This window comes from Artemia sp. Qi Xiang Cuo, chromosome 17 (genome assembly GCF_049724085.1).
Source record: "Artemia sp. Qi Xiang Cuo chromosome 17, ASM4972408v1, whole genome shotgun sequence".
Taxonomy (NCBI): Eukaryota; Metazoa; Arthropoda; class Branchiopoda; order Anostraca; family Artemiidae; genus Artemia; species Artemia sp. Qi Xiang Cuo.
Window position 1 is genome coordinate 10,784,949 of NC_142810.1, and position 24,413 is coordinate 10,809,361.

At 34.5% G+C, this 24,413-nt stretch overlaps 1 protein-coding gene across 1 annotated transcript in view; it reads left to right on the forward strand.

Annotated features, from left to right (window-relative positions):
• Positions 1-9,973: 9,973 nt before the first annotated feature.
• LOC148941880 (N-terminal Xaa-Pro-Lys N-methyltransferase 1-like) overlaps positions 9,974-24,413 on the forward strand; it is a 29,924-nt gene continuing 15,484 nt past the window's right edge. The window contains exons 1-2 of the mRNA XM_089103674.1: positions 9,974-10,192; positions 20,524-20,707. Coding sequence (XP_088959800.1) covers positions 10,001-10,192; positions 20,524-20,707 — 376 coding nt within the window. The 5' untranslated portion in view covers positions 9,974-10,000. The remainder of the gene's footprint in view (positions 10,193-20,523; positions 20,708-24,413) is intronic.

A 24,413-nucleotide genomic window follows, 5' to 3' on the forward strand; every position in this document is an offset into this window, starting at 1 on the left:
GATAGCCATTAAGATAAAAATTGTTCAAAAGTCAGATAACAAAAACTCAGGTGGCAGGCGTTGTAAGACATGCCATGGGGCATATATGGTTCCTATGAAAGAGATGCTCGTATAAACTTCAGAGAGATCATTTGATTGGAAATTGAAAGTTCAAGATCACTTTTTAATAGTCAAAAGAGATCCGAGGGCAACTAGCCCCCCCCCCAAAGTCTTCTTTTTCCAAATCCATCTGATAAAAATTTTGAGACAAATATTTTGTTAAAATTACTTCAAAGGTCTGATAAGAAAAACTGCAGTGTCATTACAACCCACCAGGGCCCGGGGGAAGGCGTTCTAAGTTATGCCCTAAAGGCTTGTATAGTTTCTATGAAAGGGATGCTCGTATAAACTATATTAAGGGCTCATTTGATTGGAAAATGAAAGTTCTAGTTCACTTTTTAAGAGTCAAGAGATTTAAGGGCAACTGGCCCCCCTACACCCTTTTTTCCCAAACCCTTTCGCTAGAAAGGGCTAGAAAAGTCAGCTTTTTGAAACTTGTTCAAAAATTAGATAACAAAAACGCCGGTGTCAACACAACCCCCCAGGGCCCGGGGGGTAGGCGTTGTAAGTGTTGTCCTGGGGGTGTATATGGTTCTTATGAAAGGGATGCTCGTATAAATTTCAGAGAGGGATCATTTGATTGGAAATTGAAAGTTGTAATTCACTTTTTAAGAGGTAAAAGTGATCGGAGGACAGGTAGCCTCCCCCCACACTCCATTTATTGTTTTTCCTGAGGCACTTCATAAAGAAGGGGTCATCGTATAAACTTCAAAGGGCTCATCCGATTGGAAATCGAGAGTTCTAGTGTTCTTTTTAAGAGTAAAAGGTGATCGGTGGGCAACTAGCCCCCCCAAGCTCTTTGACCGCAAATACATCTGATAAAAAATTTGAGGTAGCCATTTTGTAAAAAATAGTTCTAAGATCTTACAATAAAAACTCTTTTACGTATGGCCATTTCGTTTAAAAATAGTTCAAAGGTCAGATAAGAAATAATACTTTATCGACGTAACGACCCAGGGCCCGGGGCAGTCGTTGTAAGTATTGCTCTGGGGGCATATATGGTTCTATGGTAGATATGCTCGTATAAACTTTGGAGAGGGATCATTTGATTGGAAATTGAAAGTTCTAGTTCACTTTTCAAAAGTCAACAGAGGGCAAATAGTCCCCCTCCCCTCCATGCACGTTTTTGCTCAAACACATCCAATTAGAACTTAGAGATAGCCATTTTGTCAAAAATAGTTCAAAGATCATATAATTAATAACTCCGGATTTGACACAACCCCCAGGGCCCGGAGGCAGGCGTTGTAAGTAACGCTCTGGTGGCATATATAGTTCTTATGGGAGAGATCCTCGTATAAACTTCGGAGAGGGCTCAAATGATTGCAAATTGAAAGTTCTCGTTCACTTTTTTAGAGTCAAAAGAGATCGGAGGGCAACTAGCCCCCCCCCCCTCCACGTCCTAATTTCCTCAAACCCATCCGATGGGAAATTTGAGATAGCCATTTTTTTCAAAACAGTTCAAAGATCATATAACGAAAACTCCGGGGTCGACACAATCCTTCAGGGCCCGGGGTAAGCGTTGTAAGTAATGCCTGGAGTGCCTATACAGCTGTTATGGAAGGGGTGCTCTCATAAACTTCAGAGAGAGCTCATTTGATTGGAAATTGAACGTTCTAGTTTACTTTTTAAGAGTCAAAAGAGATCAGAGGACAACAAGTCTCACCCCCATGCCTTTTTTCCCCAAATGCATCTGATAAACATTTTGAGATAGCCATTTTCTTAAAAATAGTTCAGAGGTGAGATGAAAAAAACTCCGGTGTCGACACAGCCACCCAGGGCCCGGAGGCCGGCATTGCAAGTTATGCCCTGGGGGCATATATGGTTCTTATGGAAGAGGTGCTCCTTTAAACTTAACTTTGAGACAGCCATTTTTTTAAATAGTTCAAAGGTTAGATACCAGAAACTCCAGTGTCGACACAACCCCCCAGGGCCCAGGGGACAGGCATTGTAAGCTATGTCCTGGGGCCGTATTTTGTTCTTATGAAAGGGATGCTCGTTTAATTTTCAGAGAGGGCTCATTTGAATAGAAATTAATAGTTCTAGTTCATAGTCTTAGAGTAAAAAAGATCGGAGGGCAACTAGCCCCTCCCGTCCTCCACGCCTATGGGTTTATCGGATGGATATACCCATCCGATAAAAATTTGATGTGAAAGTTTTGTTAAAAATAGTTCAAACATCATAAATTAAAACTCCGGGTTTGACACAAAACCCCTGGGCAGGGACAGGCGTCGTAAGTTATACTCTGGGGGTATATATGGTTATTATAGAAGGGATGCTTTGGAAAGGTTCTTATAGAAGGATTATATAGAAGGGATGTCCGATGTTTGGTAGTCCCGGTAATGCTTGAACTAACTAAAATTGACTCACATTCCTCAAAGGTCCTAGCCAACTCATTCTGGCCTAAATGTTTTTCCATACCTCTTTAAAGCCTATCATTTTTTCGTAAACATCTTGGGAAGCATTTAAGCTAAATGGAATTTTCTCCAACTTTATTGTTTCCTTTACTGCTACTCCAATCTCTCGACCCTCCGTTTGGGATCTTTCCATTTCCTCTTCACTTATCATAGGCAGCGCAATAGCGCTACCTAAGTAAAGAACGATGTTGGCACAATGTATTTTTTTTCTTTAGACCAGGGCATCGAAGGAGTTCTTGTAGAAACTTCAATCGGCAATATTCAATTCTTCAAGACAATAATTCTTCAAATTCACAACTTCAATTCTTCAAGGCCAATAGCCCAAATAAGAAAAATGAAATTCAGTTGTCGGCAAGGTCAACTAATTTATCTTCCTTTTATTAAGGCTATGTTAAATTTTAACCTTAAAGTAATCGCAGAATCGATTGATCTCTGCTTGGCAACACAGGAGCAGGGGTTTAATTTCGGATTCGCGAAAACCACAGGAAAAAAACCGTAGGTTAAAAATATCCACATAAACTCATAATGATTCTGGCTGAGAGCTTCGCTTAAGTTTTACTACATTAGGAAGAGGAAATTGAATGTTTATTTTCTAATTACTCTCAAAATAGGTTTAGTTCAACCATTGACCTGGATGAAGTGAGGCAAATACGAGTTTCCCTGCAAGAAGGAAAAAGAGAAACATGTAACAACATATTGGACATTGATTTTCAATATTTTTACACTCTTTATATCTATGATAGGACCCCTTTCAGTAGGACTGATGTTAAAAAAAAATAAAGAAAATTTTGGACAGATTATTGACACCGAAAGTCTCAGGGGCTCCATATAGAAGTACGACAAGAAGAAGTTGAGCTACAATATTTTTAGTAAACTTGTGTTTCTTTTCTTTTATTCCTTTCAAAACAAAAATTATACTAAGAATTAAAGTGGGGGAGATTGTAAGGAGGCCTTATGTTTGTGTAAATTTAGTAACTCAACTTCAGTTAAAGTTGGAATCCCCTTTGCTCTAATAAATCAAAAATAAACCGACTATTTCAAATCAGCTAAATTTGAAAGTATCTTTGCATTTTTGATTTCTTAAACTTATAAAAATGAAATCATTTAAAAGAATTTTTCAGTTAAGTAAAAATTAGGTTCTGTCTTTTAGAAAGCATAGGGGTTAGAACCCTATAGTTTAGAACCCTACACATTGGTTTGAGCTTCAATACTGATAAAATAGTGCTTCTACCGATCAACTATAAAGGGAATATAAATTCACTAAGTCTATCCGGCTCTGAGGTTCCGGCTATTTAGGGCCAAAAGAGGAATCCAAAGGATTTAATTAACAACTTAATTCAACTCAAAAATAGGATATCCTCGGCTTAGACAAAAGTGATGAAAAGGTTTTATATTATTATTTTAACTTTACATTTAAAGAAATTGAGACAAGGCAGGTGCTTGCCATCATTAGTTAAAAATGCTACTTACCAAAGTTCCTTTCTAGTCTGCTCTCCTCATAAGATCACCCCGATTTATCTTCGCTCCTTATATTTTATTCAATTTGGTACTTAATTTTGATTCGCTTAGTGACTTTCCGTTCCGTCCTTTTAGTCAATCCCCAACTTTCTGCTAAAAAGTAGTTTTTTTTAGTATTTTGGCAACTGGTTTGGATTGGGTCTTCATCTGTTTATTATGGGATCAAATGTTGTTCGATACTTAAACAAAGGAATATCACTTCAAGATTTAGGACTAGGTATACAAAGGGAAGTTATTTTCAAATTTAGCTAATTTGAAATAGTCGGTTTATTTCTGATCTATTGGAGCAAAGGGAATTCCAACTTTTACTGAAATTGAGTTGCTAAATTTACACAAAAATAAGGCCTCCTTACATATTAAACGTAAGATATAATACGATAACAAGGAAGGCAATATAACAACGAATCGCTTCTAACTGACTAATGATTTAATTGCGTATTAAGGTCACCAATGATCATATTGGATAAAAAACATTGAAGAAAATTGTTCGGCCCCTCCTCGGCAGTTTGGGTACCAGCGAGGCTTAAATAGAAAGCATTCTTTCTTTCTGCTTGTAAATGTACTGAAGGATATTGAAGAAAAAGGTGATTCCTTGGGCTTGTGTGCACTCGATGTTGTAAGAGCTTTTGACTCGTGTATATTTTCACAGGTTTTGCTTGAGGTCCATTTGTAAGGCACTAATGCCGCGGTAATTACTTTTTGAAGATACATGTATAGAAATCTGAAAGCTAGAATTAAAGTTGGTAGTCAACTATTTTTGATCCTGAAAGATGGAAGTCAATTATTTCTGATCCTGAAAGGTGTACGCCAAGGAGCTTTGACTTCTCTAGTTTTGGTCAATAGTTGTGTTACAGGTGCTCAGGATAAATTGAGCTGTACATTTATCTTCCAAGGAGAATCTCTCGTTGGTTACGTTTGCGGATGACTTTCTGAACCTTTCCTGGGCTTTCCAAGGAGGCTCTTCGACTTTTGAGCTTCTCCAAGAAAAATATGAATACATTGGGTTGACCTTTAATGCTGATAAGGCAGTTGTTCTACTACTCAACTATAAAGGGAATAGAAATTCAATAAGTCTACCTGGCTCTGAGGTTCATTTTGTTAGCAGCCTTACTGGCCTGGGAATGTCTATTGGAGCAAATCTGAAAGAAATTGTAACCCTGGCAATTAAAAATTATGGTAGTAACATCCGGGCTGCATATGCCTCCATGGCTTCAAAAGTTTAGTTTCGTATCTGAGTAGAGTTCATCGTTCTCAGTACCTACTTGCCCTTGCTCATGTTTGGTCTTTTTTCAATTGTAGGAAGAGAAAGCAAGTTCATCACCTTTATTTTATATTTGCAAAGTATTTAATGGAACTTTCAAGTTGGACAAGTAACTCTTTTCTGCGAAGAAAGCATCAATTTGTAAGCCCAGCAGGGGTTATTGAGAAGCGTATTCGTGATTTCTCTAATGAATTTCAGAAACCTTCCCACCTTTGGTAATTTCTCTTTATCTCTTGTTTGTACTTGTCGAAGTATGTTTTTATTTCTGTTTTTTTTTGTGACGGGTTATAAATAAAATCATGATGACAAAATGATGATATAATCTAGAGAAATAGAGAGTATTTTGTCCACTAAAAACTTCAGTGTGTTACATGCTTTGGCATAACTAGTCGTCGATCTGGTAGAACTATCCTCTTGAGGCAGATTAAGAATTTATGAAAATTGTAGTGCCCATACAAACAGCCCAAAAACCTCATCCGAGTAAAAAGTCACAGGACAAGCCAAATTCGGATTACACTTAAAAACACAAGCTAGTGGACCGGATGAGCGGCCTCTGATGACTTTGGCAGTAGTAAAAAACACATTTCGATGTGAGCTCTGACACAAAAGCTTAATGCTAAAGTTTGTAAGAAGATGCTCCTGTAGACAGACCGAAACAACATCATTGTAGAGCTTATCAATAACGAAGTTCTTAACCTTGGTACCATTAATATTAAACGATATCAAGGAATCTATAATATATGCATTAAGAAATCTTCATTTTTGTTAATTCCACACCCTTTAAACATTGGACATATACAGCAATATACATAGTAATGACATGATATATATTACATTTATACAATATATTAAATTCACAATGTTTGTACATTTTAATAATAAAAGTGAGGCGTAATAAAAGTGAAATTTTTTTTATCTTTCCATGTTTAGGTTAAATAAAAGTTATTTTAATGTTCTGAACTTTGAATGAATCGTAACAGCTTTGAAAAAATTGTAACGGTAAAAACTAAGAGTACATTCACTTGGCTGAAATTATTAAAGACCCTAAAAAGATCTAAGGCTATCTAAAGACCAGCTCAAAAGGAGAGATGATTTGCTCTTGAGACCTCACTCAAGGAATTACTAATCTTTCACCTTTGTGTGCGTGGAAACTATTAGTAGTTAAAAGTATTAAAGGCTAAACGTTTACACACAAGAAATAATTAGAATTGAGGAATATAAATCACAAGAATTACTTTTCAATAAGTAATAGAATCACTAAACCCTTTTGAAGAGAATTGTCCGGGACAACTTTTAGCGGAGCTAAAATCACCTGGAGGTTCTCTCCCTGTGGGGAGATCTTTAGTAAGAACGATTTTTCATGGGAGAAAGTCTGGATAGTTTTTGGTTTGTTGAAGGATAAAATGGTTTTAAATGAAAACATTTTTATATTTTTTCAACAAAGTGCAATTTATGCTCTGCAAAAATATGGCTATTATGCAAATTATAATTATTTATTGTAACTCCTGTTCGTTTTTATGTTTCATTTATTTATCGATGCTGATTTGTGGTAGTTTTATGCTTTGTAGATTATTTGATTCTATTTTTGCTCGTTTTTGGCTTAATGGAGTTCTTTATTTTTCTTTGACAAACCTATATTATAGAAAAAGTGTTTTTTAAATAATTTCTGTTCGTTTTATATTATCATAGTCCTTTTCAAGGAAAAGGGAAATAATAGCTTAAATCTTCTCAATTTTTTCTTTAAGAATTGATAGGTTGGCCTGCTATTTGTATGCTGGAAAAAAAAATTTCAACAATTTTTAAAAGCATACACCCTTTTGAAAATCTTGACACAAATAGTATTGTTTAACTTAATTTTATACCTCTTCTAGTTGACCTGAAGAATAAAAATTACTACCATTCCCAAGAAATTCTATCTATGCTCTTTAATAGCCTGGATACACTTACACTCTTTTGATTTAGTTAAATTTTAAGAGCAGAAATAGTAATAGAAGTATCCACAAAAGTTTGAACTTGAGACCCTCAATCATTTTTTAGATATTACTAAGATGTCTTATTGGCAACTAGCATTCACATAGTATGTTTTGATTTAATTTTAAATCAATATTTACTTTTTAAGTATAATGGGCAAATTGCATAACTAGGGGGGTTTGACCTACCCAATAACCCTAAAGATATTGTTACCGCTATTGAAGATAAATGGTTACTGCTAATGAATAACTAGCTATTGAAGAGTGAACTCCTATAATCAGATTACTTTTTCAAGATGCAAGGATCAAATTTGATATTGTTTTGGACATTGGACATTGTATATTGGAGAATGTCCATTGGACATTTGGACATTACGTAATTTGATGAAAGTGTAGACTTCTACGTGCAGATCATGGCACTAATTATGGCTTTCAATCAGGCAAAGTTTGACAAAGGAATGAAACGGCATCAGGCATCACTGGATAAAATATTGGCAGAGTAGAAAAGTTTTTACGTTCTCAATAATTGCCCTTCAAGACGAGGCTTGGCAAATATCAGCAGAAAATGCGAAACTATGAGATGAACCTAACCTGTTGTAGAACAGTGGATTGATGCTCTGATTGCCAATTCGGAGCACCAAGGTTCAATCCCCGCTGCAGCAAGGTTGGGCGACAAGCTTGCTACTTGTCTCTGTAGACACATACTGCAACTGAAGCATCGACATGTAGGGGGTTGCCCCCTCCTCAACACCTTGCTCTTTACGCTAAAGTTAGAATTTTGTCCCAATTCTTTAAGAACAGCTCCTGAAACACAAAGGTCGTTTAATTAGAACAATAAGAAGCTTTTTTTGAAGTACTCAAAACTTTAGCGTAAAGAGTGAGGTATTAAGAAGGAGCAACCCCTATCATATACTTCATGATTTCTGTTCGTTTTAAGTATTAATGTTGCTCCTTACTTTCAGTTGAAAATTTGTTTTTCTATTTAATTTCTTATTGTTGTTAAACTAATGCCAGAAAATTTGGCTACACCTGTACGGAGCAATCCCTCCTCCCCATGGATTTAGTCTCTAAATAATTCAATCTGGATGAAAATTTGCCCCGGATTAATTACCTTTAACATCTATATGCGTAAAATTTAGCCAGCAAAGAGAAAGCAAGACAAAAGAAGGAATAGAAATTTTCGTATAAGAATTCCGGAAAATTCCCCCAGTGTAATATTTCCCCTAAAAAATTTACCCCTGAAAACTTCCCTCCCATGGAAATTATCTCCGTTGAAACTACCACCATCAGATTTCACCCCCCCCCCTAAAAAAATATATGGATATATCCCGATACCAAATACTATACATGAATAATAAGCAACATTTTTTAACTTAAAGACCTTTCCCAGGGGCCGTGGGGGGGGGGTCACGGTATCTCCAAAGGCATAGTTATTTGGCTTTTCAACTATGCAGAACAAAACAGCTATCTGAAATTTTGATAGGATGATTTTGAGAAAAAAGGGTGTGGGAGGGGGCTAGTTGCCCTCCAATCATTTTGGTCACTGAAAAAGGGCACTAGAACTTTTAATTTTGTCGAATGAGCCCTCTCCGGATATTCTAGGACCACTGGGTCAAAACATCCAGACGTTTTCACAGTCAAATAAATGGCCTTATCACAATTTGTACGTTTATTTGTCCATGTTTCCTGAAGCACTGACACCTTCAATTATGCATGCAATAAAATAGAACTGAAATTCCTTTCTTAATTCCTTTCATTACAATAATGTGAATATTGCCTTGAGATAACAACTGGCTATGGTATGCTTGTTATGTCGCATAATAAAATCGCTACTTTTTAGAAAGTTTACATTATTAGAATGAATTAGTAGCCAATTATTTATGTTTTAGTTTACTTTGAAAGTTCTAATATGAACGAAAATGACTTGTTGTGGGTTGTACTAAAATACAGTTCCCCTTTTCTTCTCCATTGGAGTGAGTGAAACAATTGAATGACTAATGTCAATTTCTTTCCTAGTGATCTGATTATATTCTTTACAATGAAAAAACAAATCTTCAAGCCTTGGATTTTCATACTTAACTATATCCTTTAGTTATAAGCACTCAAGTACAATTTAATGCGAGTACTTAATAATGTTACTCAGCCACAATTTTGGTGGAGTATTTATGCTTAAATAAGTTTTTGGAGTAGTTGACCCAGCTCTGTCAAAGGCATAATAACATTTGGAATACTATGATTTGCTAACATATCATTCATACACATTTAGAATTTTATGATCACAGTAGAGGTAATATACATCAGCAAAAAGTCCTATACTCTCCATTGAAAATTTTTGACACACGTCTAAAACCACACAGGCTTCGTGACCCCGCCTTCATGCAGGCACAATGACAAATGTTTCCAATGGTAAACCAGGAAACAACTGAAACTATGGCTCTGACGTGCATACTTCTGCTGACGTATTGCTCCGACGGTCCGTCAAAATACGCGCTATGAAATGTGTGTCGTGTTTGTATATTACCTCTATTGTGGGTATGATAACATTTGAAATGATGGTATAATATAATTTGAAATGATAACTTTCTTTTACTTTAGATGTTAACTAAAGCTAACAGGGGGAATAAAGAAGTTTTTTTCAAAAATTTTCGATCCTAAATTCTTGGAATTTTAAACTTAGATGTCACTAATTATTGTGAGAGAGCAGCAAATTTAAATTTTGAAAAGAAGAACCGCTTAGTATGGAGGAAGGATTACCTGAAAATGATACAACAGATTTCTGTAGTACAGAGAAGTTTGTTTTATCCTATGAAGATGCAGATAAATATTGGTCAAGTCAAGAGCCAACGGTAAATGGCATGCTTGGAGGATTCGGAAAACTGTCAACAATTGACCTTCAGGGGTCAGAAAAATTTCTCATACCCCTATTAAAAGTAAGTAACTTGTTTTGTCCCTAGGTTCTCTTTTTACCTTGAATAATATTGACTAAATTTACAGAATAAAACATGTATCAGATAGCAAAAAAGAAATACAGCCTAGCTTACCTTTTAATAGGCCTATTTTCCAAATTTTAGAAGTTTAAGGATTACAAAGGCCTAAAAGACTTTGTAGGCTGTTGCTTGAGTACAATTTGGGGTATATGCTGGTAAATATTTCAATATTCATATTACTGACTTACAAATAAAGTGAACATACTGCTAGATGTTATTTTTTATAGGTAAATTTCTAGGTGGCCCCATAATTTAGGTAGGATGAAAGTGAAAACATCATTTGATGCCTTTCTTCATACTGTTCCATAATTCAAAAATTGCTTCTGGGGCTAGTTGCATCTCAAGCCCTTAAAGGGACCCCAAAGGTATATAATTTTTGTAACCACAAAAAGAAGTTATAACCTAACCTGCAAAGTGCTTGATTTTTGGTAAATTTGTGGCAGTTCATGTTATTGACTTACAAATAAAGTAAACATACCACTTGATGCCTTTTTTATGCTCTCTTCAAATATACTAATCATTTTTGTTCAAAATGAATTTTACCCCACCCCTGTATGTAACAAATCAGTATATATATGTGCACATTAGGGGATAAAGGTAAAGTTTATTTCTGATGAAAATGAGAGGTAAGTTTAAACTTTACCACCCCCCACCCCCCTTAATGTGCAAATATACGCCCCAAATTGGTATATATAGGGGTGGGGGTAAAGTTCATTCCCAACAAAAATGATTAGTATATTTGGAAAGAGCATAAAAAAGGCATTAAGTGGTATGTTTACTTCATTTGTAAGTCAATTATAAGAGCTGCCAAAAATTTACCTGATTTTCAATTCAAACTGTTTTCTAACCATTTCAAGTTTTTCAAATGCCATCAACAAAATAGCACTGAAGTTTGCAATTCAAAACTTTGTTGTCAACAATTCAGGGTATATTCCAATTAATAGGATACCACCAGATGGCTAATTTGACAGTATATATATATATTATATATATATATATATATATATATATATATATATATATATATATATATATATATATATATATATATATATATATATATATATATATATATATATATATATATACAAGTCTTTAAATAAGCCAGCCAGTCCAGCTGGACATAAGGAAACATGTCAAGAAAACAATTATTACTCCATAATAAGCAGAATAATCATAATTAATACATTTTGCATGTGGAGAACCTTTATCTTTACTTCTTTCTTGTTTTCCCAGTTTTTCTAAGAAATTCATGAATTTCTTAGAACCTATATATTTACAGAGCATATACCCTCACCCCTCTAATGTGTAAATATATACCCAGAATTGCATCCTGAATCTAAATATAACATTCATTTGCATCAAAAATGAACTTTACACCCATATTAGCCATATGGTGAATGTCCCTTGAAAATCACTAACAAATTTCCAGTTTTGGGTATAAAAAGGCTTAAAATGTTGGTTTCAAACTTAGTATTTTTGATTATACATCTATTTTTTATATTACTTAAAGTTAAATAATCCACAAGCATTGATTTATCCCAGACTCGAGTTGAATGTGTTATTTGAATGTCAATGTTGAGGGCCCATTTCATTGTATATATTAGTGTTAAACCGTACTTTGTTGTTTGTCTTTTTTTTTCTTTTTGCATTTTTTTCACTTTTTTATACTCTGCTGCCCATTGTATCTTTTACAGTTTTGGCAGGTAATAAATCTATTTTATATTATTATTATATTATTTAAAAGGGCTAAAAATTGAATTGGAAAGGGAAAAACATGAAAAGGTCTAAAAATTGAATTTGTAAGAAGAACAATTATTATATTCAGAAAGAGCATAAAAATGGCATACAGTGGTATGGTCACTTTATTTGTAAGTAAAAAAAATGAACAGCAAAATTTTTACCTATAGGCTACCCAGTTTGGTTAAGCTAGGCCAGTAAAATTCTAGACAAGCTACTTTTTGCTATCTTGGTAAGGGGTTAGGTTACAAAAATGGATAAAATTCTAGTTCAGCTACTTTTGCTATATTTAAAAGGGGTTATGTTAAGGAAATGAAACTTTCAGTAATGAATCCAGGGCCAAAACAAATTCTGGAAAGGTATTGCCAAGTTTCCATGTTAACCCTCTTCTGATACTAAGTCTTGGAAATTTTCTGACTTGACAGGTTGAAATTTTGACAAAACAACATTTTACCTTAATTCTCAGTAATCAGTTCCCGTTTCTCTGGTTTTAGTTCTGAAAATGCAATTCCTATTATTTGAGTAGAATTTAAAGCTGTATCAATGAATTTTTTTTCTAAATTTAGGGAATGTATTTGCAGATCTTTGAAACCTCATAAATTGGTATTGAGCAATCTATATTTCAAGGGTTCACTTTCATAACACAAAATTTTTTAAAAGTCATCAAAGGTCAGTGCCCTCTAGAAGGGGAAGGAGTGATGGTTGATGCTTCAAAATAACTTCTTTGGGCATACTTTATTCTCTAGAAAAATGAAGTACAAAGAAAATATTTTCAGCTTTACAACCTTGCTCAATCTCAATTTTTTGAGATTTCAAAGATCTTTTGGTAAATATGCAGTTTGAAACCTCATTTAGTTAGGGTGCAAGTGAATTTCTAGATGCCTTTTTTTATGATCTTCCATAGTTCAATAATTGCTTCTGCATCTAATTAAAGCTTGAACCCTTAAAATGGTCCCAAAGGTACCTTTTTTTTGTAACCACAAAAAGAAGTTATCAAGAATAGTAAAGGAATTGAAAAGTAGTTAAAAAAAAATTAGTCAAAAAGGAATATACTCCAAAGATACTTATTTAAACCAATACAAATCCTTGTTTAATAGGCAACTCAAATATAAACATTTCCTGCTAAAAACTAAGAGATACAATAAGAAAACTTAGTTTCATGTCACTAAAAACATGGCATCACTTGTATAGGGGAAAAAGGAGATTTTCTGTAGGGAAGGAATTGCCTGTAGGATTTTTTTTTGTGAGGGAGGGGGGGGTATGCAAGAGAACCTTTGTATAGGGGGAGGGGCAGGATTTCCTCGGAAAATTTTCCATGGACTTCTGGTATCATTTGAAAAATAATCATAAATCAAATAAAAAGAAGGTTTTTTTCAAATGAAAGTGAAGAGAATTATCTGGGCAGAATTTTCAGCAAGGATGAAATTGTCTAGGGGAAATTTAAGGGAAGGGGGATTTGACATGAGAGGAATTTTTAATTGGGGAGGGGGATTCTCCATGGAGGGGTGACAGATTTTCCAGCACTAGTTGAAAAATGATCAGAAATTAAATTAAAACAAGTTTATTTAAGCTGAAAATAATTTTCATTATTAAAACATTAATTTCAAATATAACATCAAAACAAATTAATAAGTCAAACTTAAGTTTAAAGAGTGAGGGATTGACAAGAGGGTAGTCCCCCTCACATATGGAATAATTTCTGTTTCTTTTAAGTATTAACCTTGCTCCTTGCTTTCAGTTGAAAACTTGTTTTTTATTTAATTTTACAGTAGCCCTACTTCTTTCTTTACCTCTTCAACAGTATTTGCCATTGTAAAATGTTAGCATTTGCTGTTTGCTATTGTAAAATATAATGTTAATATATAAAACAGGTTATATAGTTATTTGCAAGGAATCCATAGGCCATATCCATAAGGCACCCATATTCATAGGCAATATAGTTATCTGTATAAGTTGCCAAAAAAATAAAATTCTGTCTGGGCTGTATTTGAACACAGAATGGAATAATGTGTTTTTGTTCCTTTTCACTGCCCATGTCAAGAGATTCCCAGGCCCTTGCTCTGCCCAGGAATTGTAAATTGTAAAGTGATTTAAGTAAGTGTTAATGATTGTTTTAATGTAGTTTTTAAAATTTTTTAGGGTTTCCCTGAATGGTCCCCTCTTCTTAAGTGTTGCTATAGGCATGATTGTAAATGGAGTTAATCAATATGCTTTATTTCTGTTGTGTCAAGTCTTTGTATATGATTTTTTAGTTTCTATTATATCTATTTGTAAAAGTATTTTGATGAAAATTTTATTGCTTGTTTCTTTTTCAAGGCTTAGACTTGAAACATTTTGTGGAAAAAATGACTGAACAAAAACCAAAATACTGTTTACAGCCTCTAATGTAACTTCTATTTGTCTTCTTTGCATAAGAGAAGAATTGATGAATGAAAATGTTAGTATGCGATGGGTTACTTCCTGTTTTACAAATGTTTGTCAACAAAACTGGAAACAGTTTCTATTTATGGGGGAACAAGTTGATTTCCTGAATGTTAAATTAAAAAAAAAACACTACCTTTAACAAAAAGTAATGAAAAAGTACTACTTTCACAAAAAGTATTAAAAAATGCTACTTTGATCAAAAAGTATTAGAATAGTACTTAGGTACTCTCTCTGTGGCAACTGTGGACTCAATATGTCTGATATGGGATCTGTGGAAATATATCCAAGCCTCATCTAAAACTCAATTGAGAATACATTAGCCAAGCAAGAATTCTAATTGTCTTTTTTATTTATTTTTTTATTGCCAAATTAGCATATAGATTAGTGAAATTAGCATAAAAGTAAATTTCATTTAAGTTGGAGGAGGGATGTTGCCACATTGAGCTATACTGTCCCCAGACCTTTTGTGGATTTTTACCACATTTGCTATGCACAAGTATAAGGTCTTTTTCTGCTTCTCAATCTAATTGCCTTAAATTGAAGCTTGAAGCAATCTAAGGATTACTCCTTGTAGAGGTCCAGAGTTGACAATTTGAGTTGTATTCAGGATTCTTTAGTGACCAGGTGCACTGTGCTGGTCCAATGCTTCCCAGTTGAGTTCACACTCCCTGGAGTACCACTCAGCATCCAATCTTGAGAAAGAATTGAGTGCAGACTCTGGATAGGGTAGGCTGCTTAACGAGTTTCAACTGATGACCTCTAGTACTTGTGTTAGGACCAACAGTGGCAAATGTGCTGGAAGTGTATTAGCCCTCATTAACTTATAGGTTGAAATGGCATGACCTCTATTTCTCCTGTATACAAGAGTTAGGAGTTTCAGCTTTGCTAGTCTTGCAGGGTAGGCAAGTTTCTGCATGATCTGCCAGATATCACTTTGGTGACATGTCTTTGCACACCTTCCAACACTTTTATGTTTTTTTTTTTTTTTTTTTTTTTTTTTTTTTTTTTTTTTAATAAGGGGAGGCTAGAGACATTCGAACTTAAAACATAGGATGCTAATAAAGTACTCTTGTCTCTAGAAGATTCTTGTCTGTTGTATAGCCTAGTTACCATTATATACTGCAGGGGTAGTTAAATGCATGGAGATAGGGGGAGAATTCGGCTGATTGCTCCAAAGAAAAATACTGGGGTAAAAATGGATTTTTTCCAATTTTGACTTCTCACACCCCATAAGGGTTAGAGCTTTGTGCTCATGTGTACACAAAGATCTGGTAATTAATCTAATTATATAATCGTTACATCAGTTGTACATTATTAAGGAGTTCAGTATATAAGATTAGGTTTTCAGCTAATGGTGTCATAAATCTTGCACTGAATGAGAAAAATTTTCATGAGGTATTTGGCACATACAACCTGTGGCATAATTTCGTCAAAATCCTTGAATGGGGCGAAGTTAAAGTCTATTTTTCATAGTCAAGCAAAAATGACAGTGGAAAATGAAACATGAGCCATATAGTATCATAAAGGGCTTAAAGGCAAAAGGTATACTAAACAAATCTGATCAGTTTCTGTGGATATTTGAGTAATGTAGGACTATCTTAGTTTTGACAAGATTTTTTAAGATACTGAGTTTCAGCTAGGAAGGGGGCAACTGATGTTGCAGTTGCCCCTGCCCTATAGCAAATTACGTCCCTGCATACAACCCTTGCAAATGTTCTTTGTTAAATACCAATCTCTGTTCTTGATTACTGGCACTTTACTTTGTTGTGTCCTTTTTTGGACAATTATAAGAGTGTCCTAATCTAACCTAACACTGTAATAACATCTATAACAATATAAAATATAATATATAAGAACATACACATATAATAACAAATATATCATTACATTAACATATTTGAAATTCTGATAACAATTCGATTCATTGTGTTCATGTTGTGTTATTTGTTGTGTCCATATTTTTACTGTAATTCATTAACAGCCTGTAATTCATTCAAATTTGCATATGCTGCTGACTTAAGTTGCACTAGGATACACTGAAGTAATCTGTTTGACAGGGTATGAACCAGTGTTTGACAGGACATCCAATTTAGTGCTGTTTTTAGAAGCTAGTTAATAGGCAATACTACGTTAGAAACCCAAATTCTCAGAAATACAACCTTGTAATACCCTTGGAATTTACTGAAGTGCTTTCCTGGAACAGTTAAATGAATAGATATGGATAATAATATTGAATTTCCTCTATGCAGGGACATGCACAGGAGGGGGCTTCAGGACCCAAACCCAATCTTAGATTTTAAGCTTGTCAATTTCCTGGGGACAAATTATCAAGTAAATAATACAAATTATAATACAAATAATACAAATTATCGAGTAAAATGTTTTTTTTATTATTATTGGGCAGTCATCCTAAGAGCAAAATTCCATAGTATGTACCCACTCTATGGTTATCATATGAGCTAGCATTTAACTTATTTTTACCAATCACACCTCTTTTCTGAAATATTACTGCTAATATTCTAGCATAGATTTGGTCCATGTTATGTCTAACATATCTAAAAAGCTGTTAAATTTATTTTGAAACACATAGATGACAGGCAGCTGTAGATTGTTGTGCTGCAATCAAGAGGATTACCAAACATTGTCAAGTTATTTGTCTCTGTGGATTTCTACTGAATTTGTTCAATGGATGTCATATGAGCTAGTGTTTATTATTGCCTATATAATTGTCAAAGAAGCACTATTATAAAAAAAGCTGGAAGCCATTTAAGACAGTAGTCCTAGCTGCAGAAAACAAACATACCGGTATACTGGTCATCCCTGCCATAAACACTCCTCTTCCCACCCGAAGAAGTCATAAGGGCTAGAAGGAAGAAGAAAACAGCATGGGCCAAATACGTAAAGTGCAGATGTGATAACCACTATGATACGTTCAAGAAATGCAGAAACAGGCTAAGAAATTTGACTTAGAAGATTGTAAAAAACCACGAGGAGGCAATTGCAGCTGAAGCAAAGCAGAATCCAAAGGAGTTCTGGCACCATGTTTCAGCAGCTAACCCCTCTAGACGTGACATCTCAGGCCTCATGAAAGAGGATGACACAAAGACCTAAGAAGCTAAAGAAAAAGCAGATTTGCTCAACTCTAGCCTTGGTACTAACTTCTCCACTCAGCCCATAGCAAATCCTATACCCACTTTACCAGAGCAACCAATTGGAGAACCAGTGTATATGACAATTATAAGTGTAGATAATGTCCTGAAAAGGCTTAAAAGATTGGATGCAAATAAAGCTACTGGGCCAGATACTCTACTACCCAGACTATTAAAAGAAGCAGCTGAACAAATTGCTGAGCCAATTGCAGTGATTCTTGGGATGTCCCTCACTTCCAAAGTGCTCCCAAGTGACTGGAAGCAGGCCAACATGGAGCCCATCTTCAAGAAAGGGAGGAAGGACCAAGGCAGTAATTATTGTTTCATAAGTCTTGCTTCTGTTGTATGCAAGGTCCTTGAGAGCATCTCAAATGCTGCACTGGTCTTTCACCTTGAAAGAAATCAGCCACTTTAAAAAAATCAGCATGGAGTCCGTAATGGTTGCTCAATCGACACAAACCTCATTGAAACATATGATTTTTCGACCAAACTCTTGGATGATGGCCTTTCAGTGGGTGTCATATTGCAGGATCAAGCAAAAGGCTTTGACAAAGTACAGCATCAACTCTCCTGAAAATGGAAGCATACAGGGTGCACAAGGATATAGTTACCTGGATCGGAGCTTTTCTTATTGGATGAACTCAGAATGTAGTAATTTATGACGCCACCGGCAAAACTGTTTATTCAGAAGAAATTCCTGTCATTAGTTGTGTCCCACAGGGCACAATCCTGGGGCACACATTGTTCAGCATATATATTAACATCTGTACATATAACCTGAACAACCCACTGACACTATATGCTGACAATTGCAAGCTCATAGGACAGGCCCAAATTAGCCCCAATCACTCAACAATGCAGGAAGACTTAGATCAACTATCTAGATGGTCATCTGAGTGGGGTTTGCAGTTCAACATGTCAAAATGCAACGTCCTGCATCTTGGACATGACAATCGGGGACATGGGGGTTATTGTTGATGAGATTGTGCACACACAATCTCAAGTTGCTAAAGCAAACCGAGCCCTAGGGCTCACAGAACGAACGTTCAACACCAGGAAGCCATGTGTGGTCAAGAAGCTGTACAAAGCTATTATACGTCCACACCTGGAATTTGGAATGACCTTAGTGTCTCCCCATTATAAAATAGACGCTAAAGCACTCGAGAGTGTCCAAAGCTGAGCAACAAAGCTCATAGCAACCAGCTTTGTGAGACAAGCTGTATGAGGAATGCCTTGTATCATTCAAACTCCCCACCCTAGTCTATTGAAGAAAGAGAGGAGACGCAATCGCTACTCGCAAACTGCTAGAAAACGACCTCTCAAGTCAAGTTTTCTTCTCATCCCTCGCAAGTACAACAAGAGGTCACACAAAGAAGCTGCAAGTCCCCTGTTGCCATCGACGTGAGCGCCGTCAACTCTTCTCTGTATGCGCCGGCCGTTACTGGAACAGCCTCTCCAAAGCCACCATCCAGTCCCAAAATTTAGATGCGTTCAAGAAAGGAGTTGACCAGGACTGGTCAAATGCAAAGTGTAGGCTAACCTGGGTTGCCAAACCTTGGTCATGTCGCACCACCAGCAAGATGTTCCACAGGAGGCTCATCACCACCTTATCTCACTGGATAGGCGATTAAAGGTAATCAATATTCCAGAATAGTTTGGTCTATTCAAGGTAAATGTATATAAAAACCTGTTAAATTTACATATATACAGTTTTTGATATAAGATTGATTCACTCAGGTGACAGAAATATGGACTGTCATGGTGGGATTGGGAGGATGCCAAAACATTTTTTCAACTGATTTGTTTGCCTCTGAGCATCTCTGTTAAATATCTTCTTTGGAGCCAGTATTTATTATTTTATGAAATATTATTGTCAATATTCTAGAATAGATTTGGCCTATGTAAAGGGAGCATATTCAAAACCCTTTAAATTAACATATAAATAACATATTAGTCTATATAATATAACAACTAACAATAACATCTAAGAACAGTTTATATAAACATATAAAAATATTTATTTCAATAGAAAATTATATTTTCTAACTAATGTGTTTGCCTCTATGGGTTTTTGCTGATTCTTTTCTTTGGAGGCAGCATCTATTATTTTGATGTAATATTATTATCAATAATCTAGAATAGATTTGGCCTATGTAAAGGGAACATATAGAAAACCCTGTTAAATTTAACATATAAAACATAATATCTGAAATAATATAACAACTGAAAATTACATATAAGAACATAATATATAAACATTAAAAAATGTTTTTTCAATAGAAAGTTGATGCGCCCAGTCGATAGAAAGCTATAGATTTTGGCGCTAGAATTGGAAGAATGCCAAAACATGTTCTAACTAATTTGTTTGCCTTTTTGGATTTCTGTTGAATTTCTTCTTTGGAGCCAGCATCTACCCTATTACTTTTATGAAATATTATTATCAATAAACTAGAATAGATTTGGCCTATGTAAAGGGAACATATAGAAAACCCTGTTAAATTTAACATATAAAACATAGCATCTGAAATAATATAACAACTGACAATTACATATAAGAACATAATATATAAACATTAAAAAAAAGTTTTTTCAATAGAAAATTGATGCACCCAGTCAAGAGAAAGCTATAGATTTTGGCGCTAGAATTGGAAGGATGCCAAAACATGTTCGACCTAATTTGTTTGCCTTTGTGGATTTCTGTTGAATTTCTTCTTTGGAGCCAGCATCTACCATATTACTTTTATGAAATATTATTATCAATAATCTAGAATAGATTTGGCCTATGTAAAGGGAACATAGAAAATTTAACATATAACATATAAAACATATAACATATATATTTAACATAATAACATATTTTATATGTTAAATAAAATTTAACATATAAAACATAGCATTTAAGATAATATAACAATAACATAAGAACATAATATACAAGCATTTAAAAACTTTTTTCAATAGAAAATTGATGCACCCAGTCGACAGAAAGCTATAGATTGTGGCGCTGGAATTGGAAGGATAACCAAACATTTTTTAACAAAGTTGTTTGCCTCAGTGGATATGGTTGAACAATGCTCAAAACTAACAGCTCAAGCAGAAATATTATTGAAAGGAAATCCAAAAGTAGGAAGAATATTTAACAAAGGTAAATTTTAATTCCTATTCTTCAATTTTTTTTTCATTTATTTTTGAAGCAGGCCAGGTCTTGATTTTTGCTGACCCAGTGGGCAGCATTTGTGGAACAATTTGTAAATCATTATTTTTAGGTCTTCTTAATTTTCTTATTATGCTTAGAATTTACGACCCTAAGATGGAAATCTACTATTTAATTCAAACAAAAAAAAAAGTTTCATGTTTTTTTCTCACATTAGTAAAAAAGGTATTATTTTAGCTAAAAAAAGGTATTATTTTTAAACTCGTTAAAGCAGGAATTGGACAAATACTACGGTGAAAGTGCCTATCATTTTTTCAATCTAAAAGATTTTTGTAGAGGCCCTGTGGCCTATTTGTTTTGCATTATATTGTTATTATTTTAAATGAACTTATAAATTAGACTGTATTATTTTGAAAACTATATCATTCGTTTGTCATTTTATTACTTACAATTATACATTGTTAGTTTATTTGTATATGATTTTTATAATTTACTTAAATGTTACTTCATAATTCTATGTATGCATGTTATATTTTAAAAGTATATTTAAGTATAAAAATTACATTTATAGCTAATATTTATTAATTTATGTACTACTATTTTGTAGTTGTTGCAATCTGCAGTTATAAGTATATTTTTAATTTAGAAGACAAAAATTTACTATTGGATTAAAAAAGGAACAGACATTTTTTTCCCCTTTTTCAGTATTTTTCACTTGCTTTTTTTTAATTTGGAAAAAAGGGCTACTATTTTAATTACAAGATTCATGATTACTTGTATTTTTGTTATCAGAGAAAATAAAGAGATAAAAGAGAACAAATTAGATCCAATAGTGAACCATAAAATAAAATATAATAAAAAGAATCCAATTGTCCAGCATTAAGAACAAGCAGTGAAACACCAACCTAGTATCCATCAAAGAGGGTGTTGTTTAGAACAGTATATTACACCTATATAGAAAAATATTCAACGAATGTAGAAGAAAGTGATAATATACTTTCAACCAGGGTTAACCATAGCCACAACATCAACAGCAACATTTTAAGAAATTTAAAAATAAATTTCTTGTGAATTATTGTCTCGATTTATCAGTAGTTGTACCGAACCAATCGTGCTCAAAATCCTCCTCAGGGCCAAACTGTGGTGTTTTCTTTTGTGGTTGGTGAAGTTTTCCCCACAGTAGAGTGCAGACGGTCTTGTATCATATTACTATCTTTTCCTGTTTAGCTTAAAGCTTATTCCAATAGGCAATGCAAAGAACTCCCCCTAAAAAAAAGTCCATCCGGACCCCACCCTAAATACTAATGAAATTGATCCATATTTGCCCCATGTTGGCTGGTCAAGTACTCTATCACAAAGCTCACATGAAAGCTCAAATTCTGAGAATAGGACAATGATCAGTGTTGGAGCTAATGTCACCATAGATGATAATGGATTTCAAGAGGTCCTTTCTAGGAGCTCCAAAAAAAGGAAAAAACGTCCCCAATCAAAAGTATTTACCCTTCCTTTGAAATAACAAAGATTACTACAATAAGGGTTGCAGTTTTCAAAATGTTAAAATCAATGTTTTCTCTTAACATTCACCGTGATGGATCTTTGCTAATAGCTGTCCAAGATCAGAAATCAGCAGACATAATACTTAATCTAAAATCTCTTCTGAATACCCCAATTGATTCATCTAAATGGAACCCAAAACAATCCTCAACAAAAATAGTAGTATATAATGCTCCCCTAGAAATACCAATTCAGGAGTTAAAAGAAGGGCTCTCAGATAGGGCTGGTAACACAATCCCTGTAGAAGATGTCACTCAACTGGGTAAACCCGACTCTAATAGATTAAAAACTAGATCTTCTTATTTACTCTGAAAGAAAAAATTAATATCCCAGAAAAGTTATTCCTATTTGTCAAACCGCACAAGGAATACAAGCCAAAGCCCATCCAGTGTCAGAAGTGTCTGAAACTGGGACACACAGCAAATAAATGCAATGAAATTATCCTAGCCTTTAGTAATTGTAAAGGGTCCCATCCTAAAGAGTTGACAACTTGCAACAACACTCAGCCTACATGTATCAATTGTAAAGGCCCACATGAATCCACCAATAAATCACAATGCCCTGCATATAAGAAAAGAGCACTAACACTCCAAATAGCAACAGAGAAGGCCATTCCATACCCTTTTGCAGCAATGGAAGCAAATGCTGCCCAATCACACCAAATAAAACCTATATTGAAATCAAATAAAACTCCCAAGTCAAACATTCCCAGTGCATCAAGTACTCCTTACAAAAAACCATCCTTTAAGCCCCCTAGCTCACATCTCTATCAGAAAGAAGCCAACAAGCCTCCTTGCCTATTGAAGTGAAGCTGGCCTGGTACCCCCTCCCAAAGAGAAACAAACCAGAAACACTACCAGGAATTAGTCCTTTAGTTGACAAGCTGAATGCAAAACAAAACATTCCAACCCAGAATGTATACTTATTCATTCTAAACTGCAATGCAGTTCAGGCCATGAATATACAACAACAACAGAAAACAAAAATCATTGCTGAATTGGCAAAAATCTACATCCCTAATCATATGCTTATTCAAGCAAAAAAAGATCTTGCTTTACTATTAACAAAGCTGAACATTGATACACAGTCATATGAAAAATAAATCAACAACACAACACATATCAATACTCCAGTGGAACGTAAGGTCACTTACAGAAAATAAGTTAAATGAACTAATATCTTTTATGAATAATAATTCCATCAATATTGCTTGCCTCTAGGAAACTCATTTAACCCAAAATCAACAAATTAAGTCTCTGGGATACACTATCCTGAGAAAGGATAGATCATCTGAGAGAAAAGGGGGTGGAGTAGCTTTAATAGTTAAAAATAATATAAAATTCTGTGGCATCAACTTTCCAGATTTTGTAAATGATGTTGATGTAATTGGTATCAGTGTTTGGCTGAATAATACAAAAACTTACATAATGAGCTTTTATAACCCAAATGGCCAAACCACAGATGCCATAGATTTCTTCAGCTATATAAATAATTCTAATATGCTGAAAAATATCATTATTTGTGGAGACTTTAATGCCCACAGCCTTCTGTGGGGGAATAAACCAGCAACTAAATCTGGTAAGTTCATTGAGCGTATGACTTCAAATAATAATGAATTAGCTGTTGCTACCCCTCCAAACCTGAATACATATTTCAACCCCAAAAGTGGCAGTTTCTCTACAATTGACATACAAATTATGTTTAAATATTTTGAAAAAAAATTATATAAATAAAATTGATAGTCTATGTACTGACCACTTTGCCATAGTTTGCTCCCTAAACCAACCTGCTGAAAACCTATCACATACCTCCAAATATATCAACCCTAAAGCAAATTGGCCTATATTCCAAAATAAGCTAAATGATGAAATTACAAGTTTCACCCAAAATTCATGCATTTTAAACGCAACAGCTGACACACATGCTGAAGTTTTGGCATCTTTACTAATAAATACAGCTAATCATGCTATCCCCAGGACAATACCCAGTAAAACCTTCCCTAAACATATTCCCAAAGCATGATGGACAAATGAGTGCCAAAATATATGGAGAACAAAAAAGGCAGCTAGGAGAACATTCTTAAAAAAACCATCACCTACCACATATTTAAAAAAATTACAAGCAGAATCTCATCTAAAAAGGA